Source organism: Pararge aegeria, chromosome 18 (genome assembly GCF_905163445.1).
Source record: "Pararge aegeria chromosome 18, ilParAegt1.1, whole genome shotgun sequence".
NCBI classification, from domain to species: domain Eukaryota; kingdom Metazoa; phylum Arthropoda; class Insecta; order Lepidoptera; family Nymphalidae; genus Pararge; species Pararge aegeria.
This window is the reverse complement of record NC_053197.1, coordinates 11,521,139-11,541,662: the sequence shown is the minus strand read 5'-3', so window position 1 is coordinate 11,541,662 and position 20,524 is coordinate 11,521,139. Positions and strand designations below refer to the sequence as shown.

At 34.2% G+C, this 20,524-nt stretch overlaps 1 protein-coding gene across 1 annotated transcript; it reads left to right on the top strand.

The window, feature by feature from the left end:
• The first annotated feature begins 7,471 nt into the window (after positions 1–7,471).
• LOC120631443 (protein regulator of cytokinesis 1-like) lies at positions 7,472–20,163 on the top strand. Its single transcript, XM_039901027.1, has 14 exons — positions 7,472–7,680; positions 8,723–8,922; positions 9,128–9,248; positions 9,443–9,672; positions 10,491–10,639; positions 11,222–11,389; positions 11,809–11,981; positions 12,755–12,902; positions 13,347–13,475; positions 14,080–14,222; positions 15,017–15,124; positions 17,329–17,467; positions 17,922–18,041; positions 18,741–20,163. Exons 1-14 carry the CDS (start codon positions 7,646–7,648, stop codon positions 19,158–19,160), a joined length of 2,283 nt encoding a protein of 760 aa, XP_039756961.1. The 5' UTR covers positions 7,472–7,645; the 3' UTR covers positions 19,161–20,163.
• Positions 20,164–20,524: the final 361 nt, after the last annotated feature.

The window sequence follows — 20,524 nt, the reverse complement described above, 5'->3', positions numbered from 1 at the left end:
TGTCGTGAAACCGATGTTTTACCATATTTGTGTTTCCGACTCAGAATTTAACGGCGGAATTTATTAGCTAACTATAGAATCCTTTAAAAGGTTTTTAAATAAGTATTATAAGGGTGCGTTTTCACTGAAGAATTAACTATCTACTAAAAGGACGGTTAAACTTTTATATTTAAGTTGCTAAACAGAACTTGGTGAAACTTTGACCGATTTTCACCATATTCACCGATTCAAAGAAAATTAGGACAGTTAAGAACACACCCTCGTAGATGTGGATAAGAATAGTTCAATTAGTTTAAGAGAGTCGATTAAGTCTAGTGCTACTTTTAGACTTATCATTTAAGTTTATTTTTTAGCACAAAAGATTGGCACCATTGTGGTTTTTACGTTTATTCTTCAGTCAAGACGCTTCATACATATGAAAACCTTTTCAATATTCCTCTAGCTTCAGTGCAAATCCAAGTTTGAAACACAAATATAAAACAAAGGTTAGTTGTAATAAAGTATTACCTGTCACCATGATAATAACGTGGACAGCATAACGTTGTAAAAGAGTAAAACAACCCAAATGGCCTAATTCTGGGCCGAAATTCTTAACAGGCAAACCTAACACGTTTGGTGCAACATTTTAGAAAGACCTACTCGACACTCTTCAACTGATTGAACTATTCCTATCTAAGTACAATGGCGTGTTCTAAACCGTCCTAATTGTCTTTGAATCGGTGAAACTTTTGAGAGATTTGGCAATTCCAAATCAAAGTTTCGCCAAGTTCTGTGTAGAAACTTAATAGAAAAGTTTAACAATCCTTGTAGTAGATAGGTATTATTTTAGAAATCTAGCTAAGAACTTTTACTTTCACGTTTATGAACACTTTCTTTTAGCGCGAATTATTCGATTGATATAAAAAACTGTAAAAAAGTCGTACTTTTCAGAGACTTTAATCTAGAGACACTTTAATCTAAGTTCTATAAGTATTTCATATTAAATAGAACGAAAATTTAAATGACCGCATAGGTGATCAAACTTAGAAGGCCGCTTTGCTTTATAAGGGTGAAATCGTATTTATCCGATTAAAAAGTCGAAAATATAAACATAGGATACGATATCATCCTGCCAGAACAGAAACCATGCCATAGCAGCATTTGATTCACATGGCTATAAGTGTATTCAAACCCAACGAACGCTAAATGCGAATCTAGGCTGCGAAAATAATATTTTCTTCCCTCTAAAGCTCTGCTCTAGTTCCCTACAATTACCAATGTTGTAATAAAGTGATTTACTTCGATATAGATATTATGATGAATACCTTTGCCTACCTATTACCTGGCGTCAATTCTAAACCTGTTATGTCGCTTTATGCAGCCTTTTTACATCACAATTTATCACCACTATTATCCCCTTACAAAATCTTTATAATTACATCGGCTTTTACTTAATAACAGATAAACAATACTAAGGCCCAAATATAGGTTTTATTTCTATAGTAATAAGGAACAGTTGCTACTCTAGCTATAATGTCTTTTATATTTTGATGCAGTAAAATAGGCTCTATTCAAATGAAATTAGAATCTTGTTAATATGCAAATTGATTTGTACGGTCGGCGACTCGTGCATTCACTCTTAACTCGTTTTATTTAATTATAGTTTCAACATCTTTCATTCTGATCTTATTATTCAGTTCCGCTCTGGTAGAATCAATTATTCGGTTATTCGATAAAATGCTAACATATTTTTCTAACTCTGCTTCTTTCGAGTATAATCCCCGGCACGCACATTTGACGGCCGATTGGAGCACTGGGCAGCAACCCTACTTTCTCAATGGCCGTGGGTTCGATTCCCATAACTGGAAAATGTTTGTGCGATAAACAGGAATGTTTTTCAGTGTCTGGGTGTTTATATGTATTTTATAAGTATTTATGTATATACAAAAAAATGTTCATCAGTCATCTTAGCACCCATAATACAACCTACGCTCACTTTGGGGCTAGATGGCAATGTGTGTCTTGTCGTGGTATATTTATTTTTATTTATTTTTTATATTTACTGGCCTTTTATCATTCTGAGAGCTACACCCTACACTTATTATTAATGACGATGTTTGGTAAAAATTATAGGATATATATTATATGAGATAAATGTAAAGACGAAACTTTATTTAGAATTTTATATTAGGAAAGTACAGGGAATTATTATTAACTGGCACACATAAATAAAGCGTATAATTTAAATATCAGTGCTAAAATTTAAATTGTTGATTTTGGAAGAGAGTAGCTATTGAGTTTCTTGCCGGTTTCTTCTCGGTAGAATTTACTTTCTGAGATGTGGTGGACTCACTACAATCGGACAGACTTGTCGTTTTAATAATGCTTATATAGTAAGCCTACTCGGAATAAATGCATTTTAAATATTAAATACGCATGTTTTTTTTTTGTTTATTTGGTTATTTATTTGTCCTCCTTTGAAGCAGTAACGAGAACGTAAGAGATAATGCCAATTCCGTTGCACACAAATCTCATAGATAAACTAAAATTGCATCCTTTAATAGTGCCTGCTATCTTTTGCTACGGAGGCATTGTGAAACGGACTGTACCACTTTCGTAGGCCTATTTTATATATCGGTTTCTATAAATATACCTACATAACAAACTATGGAAAGTTTCCATCAAATAACTGAAAACCCGTATTTTGCATTCTGTAATACTAACTGCCGATCAACATGACGTCTTAGGTCAGTACCTAAGACGTCATGTTGATTGGCAGTCCTCAGTTACAAATGAGATCCAGTGATCTCGTTTGTAACTGAGGAGATTTTCTTTGGTTTCTAACGTTGTTTCATATCCGCTGAAATTTAGAATAGCCCTGCAGACCTATTATTTTAGTTTAAAGATTTGGGTAAAACAGAGTTGACTTTTGGCGAATAAAACCCTTAGCTACGAACAAAGGCTTACAACTACATGAATGCAGGAAGATCACAAGTAAAATGAATCTGCGCTGTCTGAGCCTTACGTCATCAATACCAGAAATTAGAACAAGCAAGAGTTATTCGATCTCGGTGACATTACGTAAATTAAGACTAAGGTTGCCACAAGGCAATGCAACTCGATCGCACAGTGAAATTCGAAGCCCAATGTTATTTCAATAGCCAGCAAAATTACATATCGATTGACCGATTAGATATTGATATTCATTTTTTATCACGTATCTAAAGATTTCTTTTGGTAAGTATGTCTGTTCAGGTCAAATTTTTTCATTGATTTTAAACCAACTTCCCGTTGTGAGAAGATTTCGTTCGGGAGATTTAAAATCTTTATCCAAAATCCAAAGCTAACAATTGTATGCCTAAGTATGATTCTCAAAAAAACCCCTACGTGACGTACGTCCGTCAGGTATTAGAATGTATTTTTACTTTTATAGTAGCCGTAAGATGAAGTCGCGGGGGACTGCTAGTCTATCTAGTAGTCTGTTTTTTTTTTTCGGATTCGGATTTCTGGGATTGAGATTCGCCATTCCAGCTTGTGACCCCAACGTCCATTGGTTCTCAGAGCTATGTGCCCTGCCCACACTGTATATTCGATACAAATACAGACGACAGACAGACAAAGAAAAATGTAAAATATTACATATTTTACATGTCTTTTCTACGCATCACACCGAAACTACTGAATAAATTAAAAGGGAACTTGGCATGATTTGAGTTCATAGATATTATAAGGTAAGACATAGGATACTTTTAATTCTAAAATTCAGCAGACCTTTTGCTGAGCTTTTTGGCTTGCCAGAATATGAAAGTTTTAACGATTTTACACAAAAACTCCGTCAGATGTGAACCAATTTTTATTTTTATTTAAGTGGCAGTCTTGAAGATCTGATTACATAGAACTGACAGACAGCAGCAAACTTCATTTTCTGCATACGAATTAACTAACAATTCGATTTTGATTCTTTCTTTTTAGATAAGGTACCTACTATTATTTTATAGTGATAGAAGTTGAGACTGATGGATTCTATATACTTCCTTTATTGGAAGTATAAAGGAAGTATCGTAACTTGGGCAGCCATCTGTTAACAGACTTCGTTCAGATTTGCTTACCCGGGGCTTTTTACTAATATATGACTCATATGTGATACTGCTACTGGGCTATAAGTACATTATTTGCAGCCATTTGTGATAGGAAATTAAATTATCGGTAATAGGTAAGGTAAAACTAGAGTAGATCCTCAGGACGGTAATTTACGAGTTTGCAATGTTTACGTGATTAAACGTTTCGAATAGTTGATGATGGAAGCTCCAAGGGCTAGAGTAGATACAATATTCGTGCACACCTGAGATATTTAGGACTGCTAGTGCGATTGAAAAAAATCTCTACGTTAGGTAGCTGATTTATTGACGAAGGTCGTAGACTACCAAAAGAGCCAGATCGGCTCAAACGATCTTCAGTTTTAGTGAGACTAAAGATCCGCATTTCATTTTTAGAGATATATAGATTATAAAGAGGATTTTTTTTGTTTGGTTTGTAATTAAAAAAACTGAAACTACTTACCCAATCGATTTTATTGTTTCTTTCACCACTAGAAAGTAATTTTATACATAAGTAACATCTACTGAACAGTACTTTATTTAAGAAATACTTCATATTAATTGTAAAGCAAAACCAAACAGCTCTACCTACTGAGTTCTTCTTCCGCGAGCAAAATTCAAAATTCCTTTATATTAAGTAGTAGAGTTAGTCTGTTAGTAGTGACTCCACCACTGGTTTGAAAGGCAAATTCTGTAAGCAACTCAGCAGATTGCTCTTTTTCAACATTAAAATATGTTAACAAGTTACAGTTTGCAATCTTTTTTTCTATCTTGTGAGAGCTGAGAATGGTGCAGCCTGCTTCCTTGCCTTTGAGAAATACATCGATCGTATAGTAACCACGTTTATTAATTGTATTTAGACATCATAATCTTAAAAGTATTTTATTAAAACTAGATGAGTAAGTTATTCTACAAATGACTTCTGTGTCTGTACCTTTTGCAGACGATATAGCTAAAACACTAACTTATGTTTATTAAGAGTAAGTCAATTATTTATGTGCACTTCAATGTTATATTTATTGTAAAGCTACAGTAAGTAAGTATACCTATTTCTTTAAAATTATTACGGATGGATTCGCGAGATTTCAATAGGAAGAAATATTTACTGTACAACTCTTTTCTGCAATTTTAATATAGTTTAAATATTAGCAGCCTTGCCCCATAACGGAAGGACATAGCTATTTTAAAAATAAGCTTAATTAATTATGATTTTATGATGAAAATAATTTATAAATTAAAAATTAAAATGTTTTTTAATCGTCATTATGAGATGGATTACCAAAATATTTAAAAAAAGTCATTTTATTATCCATACATTATACAACCTTGCCTTCTCTTGGTTCTAAACCTTGCGCTTGTTAAAAAATCCGAGCGTGGCGTGGGCGGTGACTGCCGAGTAGCATTCGGAACTTAACAAACTACAGCGGGGCATGTGAGGCGCGCGGAAGAAATTTGATTTTTTATTTGCTTTATACCCTCTCTTAAGGAAAAATTAGGTAGGCGATTCGGGAAATTATTATTTCTAACTAGTGAAATGGTGAAGTAAATCGGAAAAAATTTATTAGGGGAGCATTTTATAACTGATTTAAATTAAAACTTTCTTAGATAATTCCACCCAGTCATAGTGCTTGCAATATATTCATGTACTTACTATTCAGATGTGCGATTTTCTAGCGCAAGTAACGCTCAATAAGTGTGACGTGACGAGATTTTATTCGTTGGGTAATAGCAACGGCCAACGAGTAATCGTGCACAAATCTCTAATGATTTGCATTTTATACTTACCTAACATTTGAAAATAATATCATCAAAATTCGATATTCAAACTTTCTATAGTAGGTGTATTCCGCTAGGAGTAGGTATTTAAATTAGGGGCTCTTAGTCGATTGTACCTATACCACGTTGCGCCGCCGCCGGGAAAAAGCTCATAACCAGAGAATTAACAACATACAGAAACCGTGTACTACTATTGAAGCATCAAATCCAAAACAAAAACAACTCAACTTTAGTAGGTTTTCTCGAACAGGCGGTTAGCCACTTTATTCCATTCAACAGTTGACAGTAATGATTTCTAATCCATACTAATCCATACGTTCAAATTCGGCAGTTTAATTGACAATCCTTACTTATAATGATATTATTTCTATAGTTATGCATTTTTTTTATGTGATACAACTTTATGCTTAACTTATATCACTTAAATAAAATGCAAAAACAAATGAAAACTAAAACCAACTATTGAACTAGGGACATTCTATTCTGTGAATGAAACTGCATCAGGAAAAACATAAATATTTTATTATCTACGTGATTTGTGTATCTATGTAATAAATTAAAGTTACAAAATAAGCCGGAAAGTTAATTAAGGATTAACAAACAACATACGTACAGGTAATAATTAAGTATTGTTGTTCTGTTTCTTTTGTCATGCTCAAGATGTCATCAAAGGAAATATTGTTAGCAATTTCCAGGCGTTGTGGTGATTTCTCAACCGATACGGCATTTTGTGAAACCTTGGATTTTATTAGGTATCTAATAGACATGATGACAGTAACAAAGCATCGCTAAAATATTGTATTAATCTACTTAATGATATATGATTCATGTATTATGAAAAACGTATTTTTATTTACATCCTTAGTGGTTCCTCAATTTTGTGTTATCAATACCAAGTATATATATATATAATTTTGCAACCCTAATAAATTACCAATTAGGATACCAATTAAAACCTTATCTCGAAAAGGAGTGAATTTATTTTGAATTTTCTAAATTAGTCATCATTCCTATTACAAAGTTACAATACTTTTCCTGCCCTCTAATTAAATATATAGTAACTAGTACCTATATAAAAATCGCTTTCGCAAAACAATTATGTACGTAGGTACCTAGTGAAATCTTTAATACTTTTAGGAGTATGGTGCCAGACAGCACTGAGCACTCAGCGAACGTTAATAAACTAACAAAAATTGATCCGCGCTATGTTAAAAAATCTTTAAATATATTTTGCGAATACTATACCTAAACCCATTATAAATATTAACTAGCGCCACTCATTTCATGCGTAGTCCAAAAGTGTATACAAGTAGGTACTCGGTACTACTTAGTTCTCTACGTTATAACCAAAGAGGATATAAACAGTACGTTACTTGTCCTCTTATGAAATCATCCTCACATAACAAATGACAAAAAATGTCCATGTCTTAATTACGTGGTGTTTAATATTTTTTATTTATCTATCATTTATTGATTTTCATTTTTTTTTAAATTCTTAACAATGCTTACAAAAACAAAAAACTTTTTTCCTTCCTACAGTGAACTTATCTTAGCTGCACTGTGCTAAAGCTTGTCTATGCTTATAAATGCAGGTTGGCGAGAGGTTGACCAATCAGAGATAGTACATGCGTAAACGACATTTTGATTTCCAACGTATTTTGAAAACTTCGAAACTTCAACGTTTATTTCTTAGTGATATTATAAAAATTAAATACATCGTTTAAAAGTTCGCTGTGATCAAACTTTCACTGTGGTTTTTTACTTGTGAATGGTGTTATTTCGTGCTTCCAAAAATGATTGTAATAAACGAAGATATCATTCAGTTATTGTAAGTTTTTATTTTGATAAATAAATGTAAAAAGTCCATCTTAACGGTTTTATATCACGTATAAATTACGTATTAACCAAACCTTCCTTAATATATATACACCTTTCGATAATTTATTTGTATGTAAATCTAACATTTCTGTACTGTACTGTTACAGAGCTGCGTATCAGTTCATTATGTTCCCTTAAAATAGCCGCAGCTTTTTTAGTTTCAGTTAGGCGGGAAGTAAATAATTACGTTAGTAATGATTTCTAGCTAATAAAGTAACATCAAACTATTAAACCTAAGTTTGAATGATGAATTAAAAAACCATGACTTAACATTACAAAAATGATTGTTTTCAGTTTACATTTCATACAATTGTTAATTTGCATTCACCAGAATGAATAAAATCACATTGTTATCTTAATTATCTTTTAACATTTAAACCCTTTTCTTCTGTAGAAGATACTCCAGTTTCTGGTGCCTGAATAACCTTCAATGTATGCTAGACCCCTGACTCCATGCAAGCTTTATTGGTTTGAGCTTCATACTGAATCATGGTGGCTTAGTGAAAGTAGTGTAATAAATGTGCTTCAATTACTAAGCACCTAAGTTTTGTAGCTTCTAGTATAGTATTTCATTTTATGGCTGTATATTTAGACTGCCTCACTTGATACTGTACAAGAAAAGTTTATGTTGTTACTCGCAACTTGGCTGGCAAAATTTTTTCACAGTATTAGTTGACTGACCAAACAGATTGCCCACCTGAACTCATATACAGAGCAATATTTTGCAGCGCATGCCAGGAACACACCCTAAAAAGTACCAACCTGTGTCCAATCTACCTGAGGTGAAAGTGTAGAACCTCATGTGCCTGTAATTACACTAGTAACTACAACCTTCAGACCAGAACATAGCAATGTTGCTTTGGGGCAGATATGAAGCATGGTGGTACTTCCTCGGACAAGCTCTTTAAAAAAAGCTCTACTATTATAACTTGTGTCTTACTTGTGATTTGAGTAAAATAGTTACTCATTCATACAATATCTAATTATTTCAGTGACAAAGTTCATCAAGAAATATCTCAAAATGTAAGATCATTAATGGAAGAACTATGGAGCAACTGGTCCCATCTCGGTGTTGACGAGAAAACTAAAATTGTACATATCACTACATTAGTGGATATTGAAAAGGATTTTCATAAAGAAGTCATTTCTGAGACTGCATATAAGTTAAAGCAAATGGAACAAAAAATAGGAAGTAAGTGCAATTAATTTATCATAAATCTATGGATGTTATTGTTTAGGAATTCAATGGTGACACTCCCAGATTAAAGGTTGACAAATATTGTATGTGATTGAATCTCTACAAGAGCCACTTATGATTGCTAATGTTGTCCTTTATGTCATCTAAATAGGTCTTTATTTTTAACAAATGAAACACTAAAAAGAATAATTAATTTCAGAATTAAAGGAAGAGACTGAAGAACTCAGCAGATGCCTAGCAGTGGACATATCTATATTGGATTTCAAGGAAGACATGTTGATGGTTGATTACAAAAATGCTTTAGAAGAGCAACTCTCAGTGTAAGTATAAAGAATAAAAACCCATTGGATGTGGTTCAGAGCTCTATTGGATCAAGCTTTTCTGTTTCAGTTTACTGGTTAATTTCTATTTTTAACTAAGCCTTCATAATTGGAATCTTGATTTTACTGCTTGTGTTAGTATTTAGTCTATTCATGTAAAAATTCAAGTTGAAAACTTTACAACAACAATATAGGTATAGAATACAAGCTGAGCAACGTCGTACAAAAATGGACCGGCTGCTAGAATGGCAGCGGGATCTGGTTGACAAGCTGGGAGTAACCATGCATGAGTTGCAAGAGGAGCCCTTACCAGCTGAAGAGGAACTGAACAAACTAAAGAACCACTTGGAAGTGCTGCAGACAGAGAGAGATAAACGGGCAGAGTTATTTCTGAACACGCAAGTTGAGATTAAGGATATTATGGGTTGGTATATTTATCATTAGGGATCATACATCAACACTTTTTTCCAATGTGGTTCGGAGGTAATAGGCCCCTGTCACCTCAGGTAATCCTATGTTCCCCTAGAAAGAAATTTTCCCAAGTACATTCTTAAATTCATAATTAATTCATTATTGAAATATTGTGGATACTTGTATGTATTTCAAAAAGAGATGTAGATAGCAAATAGTGTTAAACATACTAGTACATGCTTTTAGAATTTTGCATACATCTGATTTATGTCTAGAGCAAATCTATTTTCTTATAATAGTTACATCTCTATTTTGTATGGTTAAGGACTAGTTTTATATTTTATATTTTTCTATATGTAGTATGTGCAATACAAAAACAGCAAACACAATGTGCTACAAGAACCGCTACCCATGTGGTTTACTTGAGCTCTGCTCCAGCATCATTTTCATTTGAATGCTTAGGTATTTCATGAATCATAAGACACAAATGATGAAACTTAGGGCTTATTTAATAGTAAGTAAGTAAGTATAGCTTTTTGTGACAGAGCTTCTCCGGGGAAGTACCACCACAACTACCTAAGCAGCATTGTTGTATTGCACAGACACATGAGGATATAATAACATCTAAACGTCAGGTTGATGGCCACGCTAGGCTCGCTCACTGGGTGGTACTCTGCAGGATGTGTTCCTTGCCCTGTGAAGTGTTGTTATGTTTATAGGCAATGGTTTCCACTTATCATCAGGTGGCTCATCTGCTTGGTCGGCCAACTATTATCATAAACAAAAAACCTTTACAAGAGTCCAATAAAATTTTTGCTTTATATGTTTCAGCTAAACTTCAAATCAAGCCACAAAATAAGTTTGAGCAGATGGCCATATCATCTCTATCTGTGGACTTCAAGGTGACTGATCAAAACATGGATCGGCTGGCTATGTTGAAACAGGACTTGCAGGAAAAATTTGACCAAATAAATAACAGAGTAACTATTTTTTCTGCCTCATTGATCTTGACAATCAATATTGAATAATTATTAAATTTTGGAATTTGAGGGTTTAAAATATCACAGCATAAATGGTGAAGGAAATCTACTGAGGAAACCTGCATGCCTGAGAGTTCTTGATAATTTTCTCAAAGGTGTGTGTGAAATCTACCAATCTGCACTTGGCTTCTGTGGTGGACCTACAGCCATAACCCTTCTCATTCTGTGAGGACACCCGTCAGTGGCATGCATAAGGTGTATAAAGGGGGTGGTTCATATAAAATGGAAAAAAATAATTATTGCAAGTAATAAAAAACTTAAGAGGGGTTTTTAAGACAGTTTTTGTAATTCATGATAATGATGAACCTCACCTAGAACAAGTGACAGTATCATTGATAGCATTGATTGATTTTTTCTTCTTGGATTCTACCTAAAAACCAATAACAACTGCACTTGTATCAAAAAGTTACATTTTACATTGAATTAAATACATTGTGTTGAATTGAATTTAAAGTGCATATGTATGTACTTTTTATCACCTGATTATTCCCAGTGTCATTGTTAGCTTTTTATCTGTCACAGGTATTAGAAATGCGTGAGCGCTTGACTACACTCTGGGATTGCTTAGAGGAAGACCAAGTGTACCGTGAGAACTTCCTGCATGCACACACAGGCTGCCACCCACAAACTGAAATGGCTATAAAGGAAGAGATCAAGAGATGTCATCAGATTAAGAGGGAAAAAATATCGGTAATTTTTCCTTATACCTGGCTTTGTATGGAAATAAATGTGAGATATTTATTTGTCATAGAGCAGAGCAAAGAAGTATTTATTAAAAACAAATGAAATTAACTAGCAGCTATGATATATTTTATAAAGTGGGGTAAAAATGTGCAGTTGAAAACATCTTTTGAAAATTGTCCTAATTCTTTTGTATTTTTATTTGAATAGTTTAGTTTTTAAACTTTACGTTTTTGTAGTTATTGCAAGTATTTTAAAATTGATTTTAATAAACGGAAATCATTTGTTTTTAAAACAAGCTAATTTAAAAGATCTTATAAATTCTAGAGTCTAGATAATTGTTATTGTAATTTTTAACAGCATATTGTATTAACTGTAAACGATTAACAGTGCCGTTTAAAAATTAAAAATGCACAATATTGTTTCAGGTGTTTGTAGCCAATGTCCGTACGAAGATCAAACTGATGTGGGATTGTGTGATGTATTCCCAAGCTCAAAGGGATGAATTTATTTATTACTACCAGGATATCTTCACTGAAGACACCCTCACCCTGCATGAACTGTACCTGAATAAAATCACCAAGTTTTATGAAGAGAACAAGTAAGTGTATTCCGAAATCCAACTAGTTATTAAACTGCCTTGTTCGATTTTCAGGTTTGGCTTAAATAAAATAGTTTTTGGCTGAAGTTACCTTATCTTCTATATCATTATACTTAGCCAGAAATTATTATTGTTTTTAAAACTTTTTGTCAGGGTTTTCTGTTGAAATTCCCAGTACCAGAATGCCACCCTGCTTATTATCAATTAACAAATTAACATGGCATGGTGCAAATTTCGTTGAACATAAATTAAAACTAAACTCGACTAAACTGAGGTTTTAAACAGTACTTCTTTTAGATCTATAAATTAAGGTTACTTTAAATAAGTTTACCTTTATAGGAATAATAACCATTGTTGTTGTTTTTTGGTTAAATAAATAACTAGCTGACCTGTGCAACTTTGTCTGCACCAAATCGGTTATTACCCGAAAACACAAATAAAATGTCATTTTCTAAAAATGAATCCTAGCTAGATCGATTTATCGCCCCCTGTATAATAAATTTCATGAAAATCGTTGGAGCCGATTCCGAGATTCCAATTATATATATATATATATATAAGATTTGCTTTTTTGAAGATATAAGATAATATAAAACCCACCATTACAGCTGTGTGGAGATGAAAGCATTATTTTTAAAACCAGTGATATTTAATTGTATGAGGTGCGTGCTAGGGATCGAAATCGGTCGTAAAAAGTAACCACTAGGCTATCACCGCTTCAGTTTCGGTAGGATTTTATTGAATAGCAATTAAAACATGTTATTTCCATATAGACACATTTTCGAGTTGGTAACGACCCGGAAGAATCTATGGCTCAAGATGACGGAACTAGAGGCGCGCGCTTCGGAGCCGGGTCGCTACCAGAACCGCGGTGGGCAACTGTTGCAAGAGGAGAAGGAACGTAAAACCATCACTAACAAAGTAAGTATTCAAATTCAACATACAAAGAGACAGAATTATTTGACATTGATTCCTATAGCTTATAGAAGTATTTATTGGTGGTAGAGTCAGTACCAACAGACAGACTTTGGGTTTTAGAAGTGCTTATAGTGCAAGCCTACTTGAAATAAATGAATATTAAATTTTTGAATTGTTTTAATACTAACTGGTGCCTGCGTTCTTATTGTGCTAACTCTGTCAGCGCCTGTACATTGATATTATATATCGATTAATGAATAAGTACAAGAATATAAAATTCCTCATTCTGTCTCCTGCTAACCCGTAAAATAGGTCTAAGAAACTTCAAGATGATGTCTGTGGTAAGCAAATTGTGAATATTTCCAATTGCACTAGTATTTTACGTGCATTCACTATAGACACACACTGAAAAGTGCTTTAGATTAAAATATTTTCTCCTTGTTTTAGCTACCCAAAATCGAAGCGCAAATCCGTGATATGGTGCTGGAATACGAGGCAAAGACGGACAGTGTGTTCACTGTTGATGGAAAACCCCTGTTACAATTGATACAAGATGAGTGGGAAGTGAGAAAGGCGGTAAGTTTTAGTTGTTTTTCTTGATATCATTTATTTTTTAACTTAGCAACAAGCAGCTTTTCCGACAGGTTCATTAAAAAAAAAGTTAAGCTCTGCACAGGAAATGTGCCCCATGAATTTCAATAATAACTGTTCCACACTAAATATTTCTAATTCTTACAACCTGGGTATATTAAAAACAAGAGTGTATAGGCATGTTATAGGCAAGCATGTCCCATCTTAGGCCACATCTACACTTTCCATCAGGTGAGATTGTGGACAAGCCTTAATAGATAACATATATATATATGTATATGTATATAAATTCATATCCACTTTACCCGCTTAGTTAAATATAGTTAAAAATAGTTTTTAGTTTTAAAAGTATAAAATCATGTATGCAATTGTAGGCATTAAAACCTTCGTTCTATCCTATTTTAATGCTCACCTGGTATAATAAACATCAATAGCCTATAACATTCCGTCATTGGACTAAAGGTCTCTCCCAAAAGGAGGATTTGCCTATAATCACCATGCTGGGCACACAGGAAGAGACTATATTAGGCAGACACCTGCAACTATCCACATTTTGAGCTTTCGTAACGCATTTTCTGTATCACAACAGGAACGTCAGAACAAGCTGTCTGCCCGCAAACAGGCGCAGGCGCTAACGCCCACCACGCCACTGTTCCGCTCGCTCGCCACGTCGCCGCTTGGCAAGCGCAACCGCACCGCCGCTGGTCTCGCTGCCACAGCAGAGAGAAACAAGTATGTTATAACATTTTTCACACCACTTGTCTTTTTTGACGATAATACCTTAATACAAGATCCCTTGTCCAAATGATAAAGTACATAATTTAATTCAAAAGGCTTATGCCCGTTTTCACTAACTTTCCGCTGCCACAGCAGAGAGAAACAAGTATGTTATAACATTTTTCACACCACTTGTCTTTTTTGACGATAATACCTTAATACAAGATCCCTTGTCCAAAAATAGAGTACATCATTAAATTCAAAAGGCTGATGCCCGTTTTCACTAATGACGAACCAGGCAATAGACTTACTATATGTATGCCTATGCACCAATAGTTATCACCTTAAAGTTGGTGAAACGTTTTTATTCTATAGACATCGCCTAAATCATTAGGCATTTGATTTACGCGATGCCTAGCATCAAGCAAAATAGCATTATCGCAACAATGTGTCGATAAACACGTAATGATATGTTTCAGAAACACGTAGATTTTTTTTTCTGAAATATAATTTATAAACAATTGTTTCTTATTTAATACATGGCTGAACACCTACGCCTCAGGTTGATGGATACAGGGCGCCGTTTTGTAGGAGATTTATTTCATGCTCTCTGCGAATTTGTGGTCTGTATATAGAAGACGGTTTTCCACATACCATGGTCCGTAATTGTTACAAAAAAAAAAATGCGGACTGCCATGTGTAACCAAATTCTTCAAGGTCGGTACAGTAGTTGAGCGAAATGTAGGTAACAAATAAACAGATGCACTTTCGCAAATTTTAATACATATTAGTATTGTCTTGTTTCTAAGGCCGCCAAGCAAGCGGCAGCTCATCACTGGCAGCGCAAACAAAGCTGTCAACGCTGTCACATCCAACATCTCTGCATTCAAGAGATCAGCCATATCTACTGTTAAAAGGTAACCTTGCACGTTTAACTTCGGAATTAATTGATTAAATAAAGGTATTTTTATAGTTTCTGTCAGTTAATTTTGTTAAACAAAAACAATCAAGTAAACTACAATCCTAAAGTAGTGAAATTTCTTCTTCATCTTTTTTTTGTAAGGGATGGCAAAATTAAAGGTTTTAATTTGCCGAGGGAAACACCTACGTAATTTGATAAATAAAAATACAAAATGCATTCCGTTAGTATAACAGTGAAAAAAACGAGTAATTTCTCACACATGTATAATACTTTTCATCCCTTCTGAAATTTCAGTGCTCGCTTGTAAATGAAGGTGTACTTGTAAAAGAATACCAATTACTACATCCAGGCAAGTTTTGTTTAGTGACATGTAGCGAAAAATTTTAATAATTACAAAACTGGTTATATAATTGAAGGAAGGAATGAGAAGTATGCTGTTTCGTAATTGGTTACGATGTATGAACAATTATGTTGATTAATGACAGTGCAGTTACTTAGATTGTTGGCATGGTAAAGTAAATTAGTTTTTTTTTTATATATACCGTTATGTAATTAAATAATAATGGAGCTATTACCGCCGATCGTGACCAGTATAGCACACAAAAAACAAATTTTATAGAAGAGTTTGTTATAAATATTTAATAAATATTTTTACAGATCAATACGCTATTTATATAGTAACTTTCGATTCAATACTAATATATATTTCAACAAAAGTTTTAATTTCAAAGCACATTACATAAAATGTTTTTCTTTCGTAAGTAACTTGAGGGGTTGCAAAACAGAATCATAAGGTTTATCTTTGGGCTTCGAAAAAAATTCGACTATACGGTAAGCAACTCAAATGGGTAACCGATAGTGATAGGTCCGATCTCTCCCTTTTACCTGTATACCATAGTGATTCACCTTTTGTAAGCATCTTGTCCATCAGTCGGCAAATGGCAACAAGCTTAAGATGCCCTCCCATTTCTATAACAAGTTATCCACTGTAAAAGCTGTAACGCCTATTCACGTATTCAAACATTGCTTAAAAAAATATTATTTATCTATGTAGGTATTTTAGTATTGCGTATGTTTATGATAATACCTATTTGTGCAGCTATAACGTAATTAGAGTATGTATGACCACGTGAGTTTATTTTATTTTTAACTTTGCTCATTATCCACTTTCCACCTTTATACGCCCAAGTTGCCTTATCATTTTCAGTGTTGAGGCCGGTGGCCTTTGCACCCTAGTACTACGTACTATTTATTTTTCATTAAAGTGTATCTAATAGATACACTAGTAGTAGGAGGTGAATAAAATATATACTATCTATTCTATTCACCTCCTGTTAAGTTTTTTGTCTGGTGGAAGGCTTCGGCCGTGGCTAGTTACCACCCTACCGACAAAGATGTGCCGCTAAGCCATTTAGCGTTCCGGTGCGATGTCACGTAGAAATCGGTTAGGGATATGGATTTATTTATATCAGACATACTCCCTAACAGTTTAGCCCATTACTTAACGTACCTTAGACTCTCTTACGAGCTAAGTCCGCGGTAATGGCTCCAAAATACTTAATAATAAAGTTGTTGTTACTAGTTAGCTATCTGTATTAGCAGTAGAGTAGTAGTTTTTGAAATCCATGAAATCGGTTCTGATATTACGCTATATTGCGGTACAGATGTGGTGTTCCTTTTAAAATACATGTTATGTGAGAAAAGAACTCGCGCTTTGTGAGGATTCCTTAGCCTAACACAAGGTACGCTTACTTTGGGGCTAAATGGCGAAGTTCGTATTGTCTTAGTATATTTGTGTCTTATTCCGTACCACTACATAGTTTTTTTAATTTACAAAATTTTGTGGACGCTTGCGTAGTCATTTAAAAAAAACCAGCAAATAAGTATAAAGTTGCCGTGTTATAATTCAAAAGGGATATAAAAAAATTTAATTATTTATTACTGCAAGATGAGAGGTCTTAGCCTTCTTGCAGGATTTCATTGAATTGAGGCAAAGTTTTACAATAGAAAGAAAGAAGAAGCCTATACGGTACTCCCTGAAGAAATTCAGGGAGTACCGTATAGGCTATTTTTGTATCTAATATTATGTTCAACGTGATAACTCAAGTAGAAAACCTACATATTCCTTATAAAATGTATCCTAAGGTTTATCGTTTATTATTTAAACTACATTTTATTATAATTACTCAATATATACAGGCGCATAAGCGGACGCTTGGCGGCAAAGGCTTTTGTCGAGAGTAAAACTGAGCGGGCTAAGAGAAAACTCGACTATGACGTAAATAAGAAGACACCTCAACCTAAGGCCAACGGCAGTATTCTTAAACACAAGCGGACGGTATGTACATAAAAAATTGATACACATTATTTAGTTTTCTTGAGTTTGTTTGTTAGTATATAATTGTAGGTATAGTAGCAAAATTTGTATAATAATATTTAAATTTCCACCAATCCGCACTAGGCCAGCGTGGTGGACTACGGCCTTAACCCATTCTCATTGTGGGAGGAGACCCGTGTCCTTCAATGGTGATGATATGCTGATGATGACTTTAAATTTTATGAGCGACGAGGATATGATAATTTTTTTTTTTTTTTAATTTAAAATAATATACTCGTCACTGCATTTTTTACAGTTTAACTGCCCATCAGGATTGGAAATGTTAGCATGAGACCTTTATAGCCGATCACGCGCTTAGGCGTTAGGGGCATTCAAGTTGTTTAAGAGTTTGCTCTTGTGTATATTGCTCTTGTGTATACAAAGGTATAGAATATTTTTATTCTTGTTTTTGCAGTCGCGTAGCGGCCGTCGTTCGACCAACGCCAACAGTTCCGCAAGCTCCCGTCTTACTGACCGAACTGACAAGAACCCGCTCACCGATACGACACTACTGACCACATATACTGACTTCAAGGTGAGCTATTATATAATTACGTTAGGTTATTTATATAATATACAGAAATATGGGTCTTTGCTAAATGGCGCTATGTAGCTTGCAAGATATTTAGTTAGTTCAAATAGATGAGTTATAGTTCTTTATTGCTCTCGGGGCGAACTACCGACGCTTACTAGCAGTATTATTTAAAATGACAGTTTATTTTATACACCTTGACGTAGTACTAAAAATAAGGATTATAATTCTAAAACAAAACGTCAACAATATTAAAGGGCATAAGGATATGACAGTACGCCCATTGCTTCATCAGATTTTTTAATTTTTAGAACAAACAAACAAATCATTACAAAACATAGAGGAAGCCAACTCATGTTCAGCTATTTTTAATAACAGAGTTATCTGAATTTATTGCAAGTTTTGTGGGTTTTTTATAGTAATAATAATTGACGGTTCAGGGTATTGCCCTGTTTAAAGGCGACGGCTTTCTCATAGCCTATAAACAGGGCAACACTTCGCAGGACATGCAACGTCCCACAAAGTGCCGCCCTTTGTACCCTGAGGCGTAGTTGTTAAGCCGAAAGTGCCTGTTATTACATCGGCAACCACATCCTTCAGACCGGAACGAAAAGCTTAAGCAAAAAGCTCTACTACAAGCAAGCGACATACATGCATCATTGATTGTAATTGAGCGCTATTAAAATATCTGTTTTGTTACAGGACAACATCAACGAACGCCAAATAAGCCGCAGCTCAATGGCCCAAACTAGAAATCACGAAGCGAACATTCTCCCCGTTCTGATCTTCGAAACTTGCCAAGAGCGTAACGAAACTCCGCGCAGTGTGAGATCAAACGCACCCCTGACCCCTAAAATTGGCAAAGAAAACATCCAACACTTAAATTTACAGATGACACCTAAAACTAATTTAGTATCCACACCCACTAGACTAACGCGGTCTGCTCTCAAACTGAACAACGATGGTTTCGCCACACCTCGAGCCCCTCTAAGTTGTAGTAAAGCGAATCTCAGGCAAAATACAGGCAACAATATGCCCTTGAAGGTGACGCCAAACGGCGTCGCCAGGTCTAAGTCTCATTTGAATTTGATGCGAACTAAGAATCTACCACCAATCATGTGAAAAATTGAAGTTATACTCCTAAAATTATGCGCCATACCTTTAAGTATGCAGGAGGAAAGTTAAGCGCAATATTTAAAAATAATGTATTATGGCAGTATAGGATGCAAATTTCTAGTGCGCTTTGAATGCGAGGCGTGTCATAGAGTTACATACATTGTTTTTTTTTGTATCATCAACATCATTATCCATATTAGTACACCACTGCTTGGCAAAGCACTCTCATGGGGAGAGGACCTTAGAGAACAGACTCTGCATGCTATTCCAAGGCTGGTTGGCGTGCTTCGTTGTTATGGTGTTCAATAAACATGCACAATCATTTAAAGCGAATTAGAAGTATTGCGTTAACTATAAGCATCTATTATTTTGTGATCGTAGAATCGAAATTTAAATATTCTTTGCTGAAACTGAATCTCGTTACGTTGTAATCATATTGATCTATTTCACGAAGACAGCTTGGCTGATTTTGTTGTTGTCCCTTGTTTGGGTATGCGGAAGCTTGGGATTTATTGTATTAATATCAGATATTTACACCGATTACTGTTAGGCTGCCCGCACACAGGCAATATTATTGTCAATAATATTGACATGTGTTCGGGGCGTCATTTTAGCGCAGCCGTAAAATGGCAATGACTGAAAAATCAGTCTTAATAAGGTAACATTATTTTCTATAAAGTAATTGCATTATTAATGTTCGGAAATACGCATATCGTTGTGCACTACTAAAACCCAAGGTCTTTATGGTCTTCGTGTTATAGATATACTATATCAAATAATTTGTTTCTTTCTATTACAATTCTACTAGTATTGACTCATTTTGATATGTTATAAATTATGTTATTAATAGTATTACAATTTTTAAGTAGATATATTATAAGTTTTTTTTTATAGATTTTTAAGTTGGGTGTAACTTTAATTTTAGTTTAGACTTCTGGTTAGTTCATAGTTCAATGAGCGTTAAAATAAGACGCTTGGAAATAAATGTACATATGATTTTGTGACAAAGCTTTTTTGTTATTTCTATTTGTATTATTACTTGCAACCGTTTGTTAATGGCAGCTTTCATCGTTGGTTAATCGACTTAAATTCGGTAACCACAAGCAGCTTTAGCTGCTTAATGCACTAAAAAGCAACGCGAGTAGCCGCAAAAACTAGCACGGATCTTACTAAGTCGGATTTTAGTTAGTTCTCGAAGAGAATATAATATTATTTAATGTCATTATTTGAGTCTAAGCAAGTCCATAATGCAGTCATTCGTGTGTTAAAACTGCTCTGACAACTTTTAACTTTGCATACTTGAAATGTGTAGTTAGCCTTTAAATTTTAATTAGTGAAGTTGGCGTTTTCGGCATTTCTTTCTAAGTTTC